Consider the following 14,142-nt stretch of genomic DNA (forward strand, 5'->3'; position numbering starts at 1 on the left):
CAAGGGGAATATAGTGGTTTGGGTCAATGTACCAGCAGACTCATCTAGCAGTGGCTGGGCAATGGGCAGAATGAGGAGGAAACACAGATATAGGCCCAAATAATAAAGTAGGCTAAATGCAGTTCAAAATTGGTGACATGACTAAACAGGCGGCATTGCTTTTTTCAGTGGAGGAAAACTGTAATGAGTGGCAGACACAGTTAGTAGGCCCAAATAATAAAGTAGGCTAAATGCAGTTCAAATGTGGTAACAGGACTTAACAGGCGGTATTGCTTTGTTCAGTGGAGGAAAACTGTAATGAGTGGCAGACACAGTTAGTAGGCCCAAATAATAAAGTGGGCTAAATGTCTGCCAAAAAAATGTTCATAAATAAACAGGCGACATTGCTTTTCTCAGTGTAGGAAAATTGTAATGAGTAGCAGACTAAGTTAGTAGGCCCAAATAATAAAGTGGGCTAAATGTCTTCCAAAAAATTGTTCATAAATAGGTGGCATAGCTAGGTAGAGGGGTGGGCTCCTCTGCTGAGTAGCAGACAGTGGTAGTAGGCGCAAAGTATTAACTGGTCTAAATGGAGGCCAGTGCCCCTGTATATTTTAACTATCATCTATCATTTCAACAAATTGTATTGGCAGTGCCATTGAAGGATTTAACAGCGCAGACTACACAGTGGTGGAGCAGGGAGAGGTAAGTATTGCAAGTGGTAGAGCACTGTTCGAGCTGTGGGGGAACACTCTCTCGTGGGTGACGGTACTGGCACAGGGCCCCTCATATTACGACAGTGTGTCTGACGTTGGTTGTGCACCACCACCGTCAGAGACACTTCATTCTACAATGAGGGACCCTGTGCCAGTGCCGTCACCCAAGAGTGAGCCCACCCACCTGTCCAGGCAAATGGCACTCGCACGGGTGCTTGCGCCAGGTGGTGACCACGGCCCTGTGGGGGGAGTCAGCCCATTTAGGGAGGTATAAAAATGGCCTATGGTGGACATTCAGCAGCTGCAAATGGAGGAATTGGAGAAGTCAGTAAGAGGAGGCCAAAAGCAAGACATTTTTTCAGGCAAGCTACGTGTCAGCAGGGGAAGGTTGGGCCAAATAATTTGAAATCCATGATTGGTTCATTTTAATGAAGGTTAGATCATCAACATTTTGGGTAGCCAGACGTGTCCTTTTTTCGGTCAGTATTGAACCAGCAGCACTAAAGACTCTTTCTGGTAGCACACTAGAAGCAGGCCAAGCGAGCTCCTGTAATGCATATTCTGCCAATTCAGGCCAGGTGTCTATTTTAGATGCCCAGTAATCAAAGGGGAATGACCTGTGAGGGAGAACATCGATAAGGGAGGAAAAGTACTTTGGAACCATACTGGTCAAATGCTGTCTCCTGTCACTTTGAATCGATGCAGCAGTACCAGACGATGATGCTGGCTCAACACCTCCAGCCTTAGGTGCTATTGTGCTTTTGCCACTACCATCAGATGCACCACCATCACCACCACCATCAGTACCAGCTGGCAACCACCGCCCATGGACTCTTCCACCAGACTTCCTCATTTTTTGGAAAATCTAACCAAAATAACAATGGTTATATGGTACTGTAAAACAAGGTAGAAGGTGTATATAAACTAGTTGAGAATTTAAATCTCCCTTTTTTTGGGGGGAGACTGAACCAAAACTCAGGCCCAGTGTATATAACACCACAATCTAAGTGGCAGAAATTGGCTGGCTGACATACAACAAACTAACAGGACTGAAGTATATCCACTTTGTGAGAATTTGAATCTCACTTATTTTTTTTGGAGACTGAACCAAAACTCAGGCCCAGTGTATATAACAACGAAATCTAAGTGGCAGAAAGTGGCTGGAAGATATATGAGAAAATACAAGCACTATAGTACAATTTCAATCTCCCTATAATGATCTCAGGACAGGTATGGCAGCAATAAAAAGGACTGCTGCACACAAAAGTGTGGACAAATAAACAAGATAACTGTGCAGAAAGGAGCAACAGGATTTTTGCTTTTATAAAAGCAGTTGGTTTGCACAGCAGCGTACAAACAGCAATGCAGCTATCAGGGAGCCTTATAAGACAGCCTAATAAGCTACAGAGCTGATGCACAAAAATATAGCCTCCACTGTCCCTGCAAAAAAAAGGTGGTGTTGGACAGTGGAAATCTCTAAAGCACAAGCAGTTTGGGGGTTAATCTTCCCTCCCTAACTATATCCCTTATTCTCATGAAGCTGCAGCAACCTCTCCCTATGCTAAGATTGGCAGAAGTAAGATGGCGGTCGGCGTGCATGCCCCTTTATAGCCCCTGTGACACCGCAGAAAGCAAGCCAATCTCTGTCATGCCCTTCTCTAAGATGGTGGGGACCGAGACCTATGTCATCACGCTGCACACACTCCGCGTCCTCCTTCATTGGCTGAAAAATGGTGCTGAAAGTGTCATATGAAACGCGACTTTTGCGCGCAGATCGCCGACCTCATGGCCGATCCCACACTAGGATCAGGTCGGGTTTCATGAAACCCGACTTTGCCGAAAGTCGGCAATTTTTGAATTTGCCCGATCCGTTTTGCTCAACCCTACTGTATAAGCATTGACTGATGGGTCATACCATTTAAAAACTAAAAGGAAACTTAAAGAGAATCTGTCAGTAGGATCAACCATCCTAAACCGTCTACATGGGAATGTAGGTCATAGAAAGTTAAATAAAATGATACCTTGATATCTGCAATCCATTGTTTTATCCCAGAGAATCCACATTTTTATAAGCAAATTAGCTGTAAAGATCTATGGGCTGGATATTGACCTGCATGACAATCTGTCTCCAGAGATTATTTGAAATGAAAGGGGAGTTACCAGTGTGAACCAAGTAATGACTAACAATGACAGCATACTCCCATGGTTTGACCTCATGCAGACACACAGCTTACAGTGAGATCAGAACTATCACAGTACAGCAGAGCTAACACTGTAATGAGACAGAGTTTGCTTCTGTTTACTCTGTGTAACATATTTACATTGCAGGTGTCTCAGCTTGCATCTCACAGGCAGCCAGTGTGGGGGAAAGGCAACACAGCAGATCTGACACCAATGCAGATGTGTTTACAGTGAAACAAGGGTCAACTCTGCTATACTGTGTGCTAAGAGTCGAGTTCCCACCGCTGCACAGGGGGAATCTCGAGCCATGTCCGCCGCGGTCTCCCATTCTCCTCCAGCTGCAGTGGAGCCTGCTCAGCAGAGATGTCGGTCCCAGTGTCTGGCTCAAGCTGATACTGTGCGCTTGGTTACTGCTGCCTTTCCAGGCTCTGCCTTTGTAGCCAGTACTGATCAGCAGCGAGCAGGCATTTCAGGGACTAAGTCCTGCTTTTCCGATATTGAGCATGCCCATAGGACGAGCTCCCATTGGAAGTCGTGGGTCACACGCTCAGGTCCTGTAGCAGCTCCTATTGGACCATTAGGAAGGTCCTTGAGAGCTACAGCTATAAAAGGTTCGCATGGCCGTACGGCCATGCACTAGTATAAACTTGATAATGTGTGTGTGTGTAGATGAATGTCTGTTGATGGATGAAAGATCCTTAGTCATTCCCATTCCTTGCGTTGATGACTGCTTGGGAATGGTGGAAGCTTCCTTGCGCCCGACAGTGCTACCTGCACACTTAGCACACGTTTCAGCGACTAATTGCCGTGCCCACCTGTACGGCACCATGCACAATCAGTGCGCTTTCCTGACAGCCGGTTAGTGTAGGGTGGGAACTCCTGCTTGGACTCAGCATCTGACTCAGGGCGTCCTCAGGCCCTGGCTCAAAAGCCACCGAAGGTCAGAGCGAGTCCAATCACGTTTAGTGGGGGTGATTCATAGGGATCCCACTAGTGTCTTTCAGCTGCACCCTGTAACTGCTAACAGGGCCCAGCGTATTTACGGCGACTCTGTGAAGCAACAGAGTTCGCTTCCATTCGCACTGGGTGAGGTCTAACCCACGTGTGAGCAAGCGTCCATCTGCCATTACTCAGCAGCAGGTGTCATCTCTGCACGGTGGAGCCCGGACTGCGAACCCACCACATATTCTCTAATATTATTATTTGGTGCATTCCGCCAGTCCTAACACTGTGTTGGCTATAATCAGGTACAGCTCTACAGCAGAGATGACAGCACCATGAGAGGGCAAGGGCTCTGTGAAATGTTTGTAGTGAGACAAACTTCATGTCTGCCGTGCTGTGTTAGTTCTGCTGTAATGTGATAGCTCTGCTCTCACTTCAGAGCTTGGAATTATTACGAGTAAAGTGTCATTCATGGCATGTCTCATATTGCTAATGTCTCCGTTCTTATTTACATGTAACAAAAATGTAGATTTCTGTGGAATAAGACATCAGATCACAGATGTCAAGGTATCATTTTATACAACTTTCTATGACTCTTCATGTCCACGTAGACTGCTTGGTTGGATTGATCCAACTTTTTTATATTGCCGTCATTATGGCCGTAAGGGCTTGTTTTTTGTGTGGGATGAGATGTACTTTCGAACGGCACCACTGATTTTATCACATAGTGTAAATCGGCTGTAATGTGGAGGGAAAGATGCAAGCTCAGCATAGGAGCCGGCATCAAATTAAGAAACAAGACATGCAACTTATGTTATATGTCATGAAGGGTTTAAGAAGGTAAGCTTAGTGGTGGCTATACATCTGTTCTCCTGATACAGGTGCTTCTCACAAAATTAGACTATCATCAAAAAGTTAATTTACTTCAGTTCTTCAATACAAAAAGTGAAACTCATATATTAAATAGAGTCATTACAAAGTGATCTATTTCAAGTGTTTATTTCTGTTAATTTTGATGATTATGGCTTACAGCCAATGAAAAGCCAAAAGTCATTATCTAAGTAAACTATAATACTGTATAACACCAGCTTAAAAAATGATCCAAAATGTTGGCTTACTGAAATGTATGTTCAGTAAATGCACTCAATACCTGGTCATGGCTCCTTTTGCATAAATTACTGTTTCAATGCGGAGTGGTATGGAGGCGATCAGCCTGTGGTACTGCTGAGGTGTTAATGAAGTCCAGGTGTGATAGCAGCATTCAGCCCGCCTGCATTGTTGGGTCTAGTGTCTCTCATCTTCCTCTTGAGAATTCCCTATAGATTCTCTCTGGGGTTAAGGTCAGACGATTTTGTTGGCCAATCAAGCACAGTGATACTGTTGTTTTTAAACCAGGTATTGGTACTTTTGGCAGTGTGGTCAGGTGTCAAGTCTTGCTGGATAATTCAATTTCCATCTCCAAAAAGCTTGTCAGCAGAGGGAAGCATGAAGTGCTCCAAAATTTTCTGGGAGACGATTGCACTGACTTTGATCTTGATAAAACACAGTGAACCTACACCAGCAGATGACATGGCTCCCCAAACCAACCCTGATTGTGGAAACTTCACATTAGACCTCAAGCAGCTTGGATTGTGGCCTCTCCACTCTTCCTCCAGACTCTGGGACCTTGTTTCCAAACAAAATGCAAAATGTACTTTCATCTGAAAACAACACTTTGGACCACTGAGCAGCAGTCCAGTTCTTTTTCTCCTTGGCCCAGGTAAGACACTTCTGGCACTGTCTATTGGTAATTCATGAGTGACTTGACATGGAATGCGACACTTGTAGCCCATGTCCTGGTTAAGTCTGCGTGTGGTGACTCTTGAACCAATGATTCCAGCAGCAGTTCTCTCCTTGTGAATCTCACCCAAATTTTGGAGTGGCATTTTCTTAACAATCCTTTCAAGGCTGTGGTTATCCCAGTTGCGTATGCACCTTTTTCTACCACACTTTCCCATGATTGTAGAGCCTACTGAAATAGACTAAGGGACCTACTTAAATGCTTGGGAAGCCTTTGTAGGTGTTGTTTGTTAATTATTCTAATTTACTGAAATAATGACTTTTGGTTTTTCATTGGCATCAACATTAACAGAAATAAACACTTGAAATACATCACTCTATTTGTAATGACTCTATATAATACATGAGTTTCACTTTTTGTATTGAAAACTGAAATAAATTAACTTTTTAATGATATTCTAATTTTGTGAGAAGCACCTGTAATGGAAATCCCAGGGGATAGCTATGTGGATATAACATTAATGTGTATGTTGGGAAAACCTATTGAAATATAATCTGTACAACAGATTTGTCCATTTAGTACTCAATGTTTTAGTATATTATACACCAGGAGAAATTACACATAAACTTTTGTCAATAATACTTTCAGAGTAAAAAAAAAATGTGATTTTATTTATTACATCTGTGTTTAATATCAATATATACATATAAAAAACAAATCCTCACCAGTTTTCTGTGGTCCAACAATCAGAAATTTTGGCAGACGATCACAGGTTTTTTCTTTCGACCAAATGTCTCGATGACGTTTGTCATCACAGGGATTCTGTCGATATTTATATGAGAAATTTATTCTTGATCATGTATATTGAATTAAAATAACTTGTTTGAATATAATTGCAATAAGTCATGAGATATCAAAAAAACAACAGCAAAAAAAAAATTAACAAGACATATTAGTATGTTAGCAATCTTTTTTGTCAATAATTTGAATGGTAAAAGAAAACCCCTGTAGTGAAGCTTGAAAGACTTCCAATACATTTAAGGGGAAATTAGCATCATTTCGGCATTTTATCTTGTTAACAGAGACAACAAAGGGTTCAACAAAACTAGTCTGTAAAAAGAATGCATAATAAAAAAAATAGTAATAACCTTTTATACTCAATATCAGTATGAGCAAAAATGTCTTGCCAAATATATGTATCTATCTATGTACAGTGTGGAAAATAAGTTTTTGATACACTGCTGATATTACAAGTTTTCCCACCTACAAAAAAAGGAGAGGTCTGTAATTTTTATCGTACGTACACTTCAACTTTGAGAGACGGAATTTAAAAAAAAATACAATCAATCACATTGTATGATTTTTGCATAATTAATTAGCATTTTATTGCATGAAATAAGTATTTGATGCAATAAAAAAGAACTTCATATTTGGTACATAAACCTTTGTTTGCAATTAGAGGACAAACGTTTCCTGCAGATGTTAACCAAGTTTGCACACACTGCAGCAGGGATTCTCCAGATTTTTCAGGTTTCAGAGCTGTCGTGGGGCAAAATTGCGTTTTAGCTCCCTCCAAATATTTTCTATTGGGTTCAGGTCTGAAGATTGGCTAGATCACTCCAGAGCCTTGAAATGCATCTTATGGAGCCACTTGTTAGTTGCCCTGGATGTGTGTTCTGGGTCACTGTCATGCTGGAAGACCCAGCTATGACCCATCTACAATGCTCTTACTGAGGGAAGGAGGTTGTTGGCCAAAATCTCTCGAAACGTGAGCCCATCGATCCTCCTTTTAATACAGTGAAGTTGTCCTGTCCCCTTTGCAGAAACGCAACCACACCATGCTTCATGGTTGGGACAGTGTTTTTGATGTTGTACTTTTCCTTCTACTTCTTCCTCCAATTACAGCAAGTGGTGCTGACACAAAAAGTTCAATTTTCATGTCTTCTGACCACATGACCTTCTCCCATGCCTTATACGGATCATGCAGATGGTCATTGGCAAAGTTCAAATGGGCCTCGACATGTGCTGTCATGAGCAGCGGAACCTTGCATGGCCTGCAGGATTTTAATTCATGATGGCGTAGTGTGCTACTATCAGTAATGTTTGAGACTGTAGTCCCAGCTCATCTCAGGTCTTTGAGCAAATCCTCCCATGTAGTACTGGGCTGATTCATGACCTTTCTCAGAATCATCCTTACCAAACAAATATCTTGCTTGGAGCCCCAGACCGAGAAAGATTGTTGTGTTGTGTTTATTACATTTTCTAATAATTGTGCCAACAGTTGTTGACTTGTCACTAAGCTGATTGCCTTTGACCTGTAGTGCATCCCAGGCTTGTGCAGGTCTACAATTTGTCCCTGGTGTCCTTAGACAGCTCTTTGGTCTTGGCCATGGTGGAGTGTGATTGAGTGTATGGACAGGTGATTTTTATACAGGTAACAAGTTCAAACAAGTGCAATTAATACAGGTAATGAGTGCAGAGTTGGAGGGCTTCTGATTGCAGTCGGTAGGTGATCAAATACTTATTTCATGCAATAAAATGCAAAGTAATTATGTAACAATTATACAATGTGATGTTTAGATTCAGACTCTCACAGCTGAAGTGTATTTACGATAAGAATTACCGACCTCTCCATTCTTTGTAAGTGGGAACATTTGCAAAATTGGCAGTGTATTAAATATTTATTTTCTCCTATCTATCTATCTATCTATCTATCTATCTATCTATCTATCTATCTATCTATAAAGGAAAAAGCTGGTGAAGCACCAGAGAGAATGTGGGTGCAGAGCCTCACTAGCAAAACACAAACCATCCATCCACTTCAGAACTGATAAGTCGCCATTATGGGCTAATAAACCATTGTTTTTGCCATATCTCCTCAGTGTGCTGCCTACAGATGCTGCTTTTTATCTATCTATTCATTTATCTAAAATATCTAGCATAAAGTTATTCTCTCACAGAAACAATGCCTGTCAGTTAAAACAAACAAGCAATAAAGTTAATGCTTATAAAAGGAAACAATATTTTTGTAGTTACATAAAGAGTAGAAGTAAGGCTTTTTTCAGATGGTTGCTTTCTCTTGTAGGTGAAAAAAAAATGGGCCAATTTAACATTGTATCCAATTTCATCAGTGTTTGAACAGTGTGTTCGCTTTTAGCATTAATGATTTTCTCATATACGTACCCTCAAAATCTAAGCTTCTCATACCCATTCCAATATTTAAAACAGATTGCATATGGATGGCAACTGTGTGTTCTCTGTAATTTTATGGTCTTTGTATGGGTTATTTTGATTAAAAAAAAACATGTCTTCATGATTTTTTTTGTCCATTGAGACGCAGTCTTAAAAAAAAAAAGGGAGATGCAGTGTTAGGGTTGGTGGATCACACTAAATATAAATTATGATGAAGTGCGATCGCAACCAGGGGTCCACCGAGCTTAGATGGAAAACCGCAGCTAGTAAACAATGGCGGACGCATGCGACAAGTGATCTTGAAAATACACGGGGTTAAATGTCCCTAGGCAGTATAGCGCTGCTAGATGCCACTCTAATGAAAATGATGCTATGTGAAATCCCCTGTTACTTCACAGGTGAACGCAACTGTCTCAGGGGCAAGGGAACAGGTAGTGGACACAGTCACAGCGTATGCACGCACATGGACTCCTCTCTGGAGGTGCCAGAATTCTAAAGGCTATATGCCTGCCCTGAATTCACCCAAACTCCTCTCCGGAGGTGCTAGAATTCTAAAGGCTATACACCTGCCCAGAGCACACACAGACAAGTCCACACTACTGTAATGTTCCACACACATATGAAATAAGTGACCTTAGAGCACCGGGGTGCGCTCCAGAGAACCTTTTATACATTCCACTTAAGTCCAGTCAGACAGGACTTTGCTCGAGGACCAATCTGAAACTGCCACTTCACCCGAGCAGCTGATGACCAACCACCAATGAGAAGTTGCCACCTCACGAGCATGCTCAGAAGAGTGATTTCTGAACTTAGCCTCTGGAGCATCTGTTTGCCGCTGGTTATTGCTGATTACCATAGCTTTGGCTGGAAGGCCAGCAGTAACCAAGTGAACAGCCCTATTCTGCGCAAGACACTGAGACCGACGTCTTTTTCTGAGCATCTCCTACTGTGGCCAGAGCAGCATGGGAGGCCGCAGAGGCAGACAAGGCTTGGGATCTACCCTGTGCAGTGGGAGAATCCCGGCACCTAACATGCAGATAGTAAGTGGGCAGAAGTGAGCAGACTGTGTATCTCTACTGGAAGCAGAGCACTGGCAGCAGGGTCAGTGATGCTATGGTGTTGAAGGATCTATAGTTATAATATAGCTGGAAAAAATTCCACAGTGATCTATTGTTAGAAATCTATGTTGTAAGACTATTATCACACAGTAACGTTGCCCACGTTAAATGTTACACAGCCCAAGATCGCATTATGTTGCTGCAACATCGCACCCTAATTATGGTCAATATCAGATGTCGTTAGACATTTCCAATATGTGTATTGATCCTATTTGATGGTGGTCAACAACATGATTCCAAGAGTCTTTTATTACTTGAGTGACAAATATTGTCTTATGTTTCCATTTAATTCAAATTTAGATTATCAGTCCGCAATATCTTACCCTGCAACTTAGACCCAGACACACATCTGTTTCAGATATATGCATTATCCATGGTTTTCACAAATAAAACACTAGTTATACTGAGAATATCTGACAAGCAGATGAAGTTCTACCAGTCAAGTGAATTGGCTATTCTAGCAGCAGCTGACATCCTAGTAGCATCGTAGTGTTGTCTGCATTTTACTTTGAAACATAAAGGAGATGTTTGAAAAATGTTTTTCTTACTTTGCATATGAGAAAAACAGCCATCAGACCGTGGGTAATAGTGAACACAGAGATCAAAATTGGCTAAAAAATTGATTTAGCCCACTGCTGAAAATAACGTTTTTAAGATTGGGAAAAAACTGATATCTGAATAAAGCCTTATACCTAGTGTTAGTGTGTCAATAAAAATGAATGATTTGTTAGAGTACTATAAATATAAATTAAATATGTTTATTATTTCTTTAATTGCCTTCAGCTTGATCTCGAGCCATGGTTACTTGATGGATGAATGCTATGTAGGAAGATCAATCTTGTGCAAGCCTAGATAGGTCTACCAGGGTCTTCTCCACCATTATCTTGATCATTGAGTTGTTGTACTTGCTTTTCTCCTTGTTCCTTCTATTCTTCCAACCATGATGTTCTTCTCCAGTGAGTGCTCTCTTCGAATGATGTGTCTAAAGTCCGCAAGTCATAGCTTGGTAATCCTTGTTTCAATTGACATGTCTAGATTAATTTGTTCCAAAATTGATTTGTTTGTTCTTCTTACTGTTCATAGTATTGATAACATCCTTCTCCAGCACATTTTGAAAGCATGCATACTTCTTCTGTCTTGTTTCTTTATCGTCCAGGTTTCACATCCATATGTTACTACAGAAAACACCAGACTGTGTTCGAGTTGTTTCTTTGTCGACAGTGAAATGTTCCTCGATTTGAGCACCTTGTCTACTGACTTCATGATTTGCCTATAGCGATTCTCTTACTGACTTCCGATGTCATCGCTACATCTTGATTCTTGAGTGATCTTTGATAATGAAAATATAAGTACAAATTTACACTTATTGGTAAAATATATATATCACAAAAAAAGTTGAAGATGGCACTCCTTTTTTGAAAAAATATAGTGGTTTATTAGCCCACATAGGCTCATGCAATGTTTCGGCTCAAAGTGTGGGTCTTTCTCAAGCTTAAGAAAGCAGCAGCCCATGTAGGCTAATAAACCACTATATGTTTCTAAGAAGGAGTGCTGTCTTCATTTTTTTTTGCACTATATTGAGGATCGGTCTAGTCTATGCCTGGAAGGTCTGGCACCCATTTTTCCAGAGAGAGCGAGAGAGAGATAGAGAGATAGTGAGAGCTACATATACAAAGTGTGTGTGTGTGTGTGTGTGTATGTGTGTACGTATATAGATATATATACATAAAAATATAAAATGTATATATATATATATATATATATATATATATATATAATGTGTGTATCTGTATACATTTTTCTATTTTATGTTTTTCTCATTTATTTATACTTATATAATTTAATATCGCAGTTACTTAACACTTCTTTGCAGTATGCTATGATATTACATCTACTGAGATTTTCGCTGAATTCCACTAGTTCAGCAGCCTGAATAAAATTCGCATTGAAGCATTTTAGTCGTCCCTACCTATACCATGGAGGCTTCATCTTATTGTTTTGTGAGCTGTATTAAGAGAAATTGGAATACATTCTGTAGAAAATACTACATTGTAGAAAAAACACAGCAGACCATAATTGGAGGAAAATCTCAGTTTATATGTATTTCCATTCAGACAGTACACAACATGCTTGATTTAATGTGGGCACGCACCTGCCAGACAGGATCCCTCTGCTCAGGGAAGAGCTGGAAGTATTTGTGAGCCAGCTGAACTGGAGGAAGAGTTTGCAACTTTAAATGAGTCCAGGTTTGCACAAATTTGGCCAGATTAACAAAAGTATATAAACCGAGTCTGTCATTGCCATAGTTGGACAAGTGGGTCATAAAGATGCTAACCTGCAATACAAAATTAGAAAGACCAAATATTGCAGTTAACAGTTCTGCCACCAGGGGACAGTAATGCTGTACATTTTTCATTTTGCAAATCTCCATCCAATTCTGTTTTTACATATCTTTTATTGTGCTACATATCTTCAGAACAGCTTAAATTACCTATAAGTGTAATGACTGTAAAGCATATTAGACTATTACAACCGTTTTAATGTTTATTATGGTGCCAGTTAACATCCTCTTTTTATCTTTTTGCCACAAGTAATGCGTAGCACGAACACCTTTTTTTGCTTACGCACTGCACTTGTCTGAAAGATAATTGTATGCCAAAAGAATGAAGGCAAATTAAGAAATGTCATCTTAGATTAGCATATTTTTAGGTCAAGAAACCAAGTATTATTTGAATGTTTAGCTCCAAAACATTAAGAATAAAAAGTACATATTTAACCTTATATAAAAGAAAAAAAATCTTTGTGTTAAAATAAAATTCCAAATGTTACACTGAGTTACAATGTGCATAATGGAATAGCACAAAATAAACATTTTTTTTAATTTTTTTGTGAAAATAGCTTTATTATAATAATTTGCTTGAATGTGGAAAATTTTAACTCTTTACAGAAAGGTATAAGGAATCATAAAACCGGCAGAAAATTAGGCATTATGTCACAAAGGGCAAATACTATGGAGCCAACAGCCATCCCCTCTTCTTTTATTCCTACAAACTCAGCACTTGGGAAACATGCCTTATCCATCCCCATCCCGAGCTGTATCTACCATATAAAGCTGACAACCCCTGTTTGCTGAATATAATATGTATACTATATACTGTATATGTACGTATGTGCTATGGCTCAGTGTTTAGCACTTCAGCCTTGCAGCCCTGGTTTCTTGGGTTAAAATCCCACCAAGGTTAACATCTGTAAGGGGTTTTTATGTCCTCCTGTGTTTCCTCCAGTTTCTTCCCATATTCTAAAGACATACTGATAGGAAATCGAGATTGAGGACAGTGATGATAATGTGTGTAAAGTTCTGGAGAATTAATGGCGCTATATAAATAAGTAAAATAAAAAAAACCATAAATACAGTAATTACATAGACATCTCCATAGTGACTAATTCAACAAAAGCTTTACATTAAGAAATGGTAATTTATGCAATTCCTTAGTCTATTCTTTAAAAGATATGGACACCTTCAGGGGCATTTTTTTTTACTTACGGTATATGAATGTACTGTCAACCAAAAATTACTTTTGTTGCAGTAAAAGATTTGCATAATTTGCCTTTTTTAGCCTTTGTATTCCCCAGTCCATTGCAGGCAGCAGAATGAGATAAACCAAAAAATTAATCAGTGAGCTCATTCTGAAAAAAAAAATTTGTAACTCTTTAGTCTGGGGTACACAGCAACTTTGGCCGCAACACTTGTTGTGCGACCAGGGTTTGCTAGGTGTTGCTGCTACATTGCAGTGCAATACAAGTGGGGTAGAATTGAAACAAGCAAGTCGCAAACTATGTGCTGTGGTTGGACTTTTTGCCACTTGCTTGTCTCAGTAACTTTGAATGTGACTTCACTTATATTGTGCTGCAATGAAGCACAGAAACCTAATGATCTTTGGTCACATGACAGATGTCGCAGTCAAAGTCGCCATATTGGTACAAGTGGTAGAATAATATCAGTTAGTCTTGAATGTGATTACAGATGCAGTGACGTTTCGACTTGCGTATTTTTTACCAGTTTTTATCACTGACAGCAGGTTTCATCCCACCCATCATTGCTCCTATCTCTTGATTGTGGGGCTCAGACGGGTTTTCTGATGACCCCTGTGCCCGTCTTTCCAATCTTTCCTGTCTTTCCAATCTTCATGATTTCTGCAAACATAGCAATGCTGAAGCCCTGCTATATGTAGCA

At 40.2% G+C, this 14,142-nt stretch overlaps 1 protein-coding gene across 4 annotated transcripts in view; it reads right to left on the reverse strand.

The window, feature by feature from the left end:
- LOC143788761 (bifunctional heparan sulfate N-deacetylase/N-sulfotransferase 3-like) overlaps positions 1 to 14,142 on the reverse strand; it is a 1,150,054-nt gene that overhangs the window by 273,561 nt on the left and 862,351 nt on the right. For all 4 annotated transcript variants that reach the window (XM_077278642.1, XM_077278636.1, XM_077278649.1 and 1 more), the window contains exons 7-8: positions 12,061 to 12,243; positions 6,324 to 6,420 (exon numbers count right to left, since the gene is read on the reverse strand). In XM_077278642.1, the coding sequence (XP_077134757.1) occupies positions 6,324 to 6,420; positions 12,061 to 12,243 (280 nt within the window). The remainder of the gene's footprint in view (positions 1 to 6,323; positions 6,421 to 12,060; positions 12,244 to 14,142) is intronic.

This window comes from Ranitomeya variabilis, chromosome 1 (genome assembly GCF_051348905.1).
Source record: "Ranitomeya variabilis isolate aRanVar5 chromosome 1, aRanVar5.hap1, whole genome shotgun sequence".
Lineage (NCBI taxonomy): Eukaryota > Metazoa > Chordata > Amphibia > Anura > Dendrobatidae > Ranitomeya > Ranitomeya variabilis.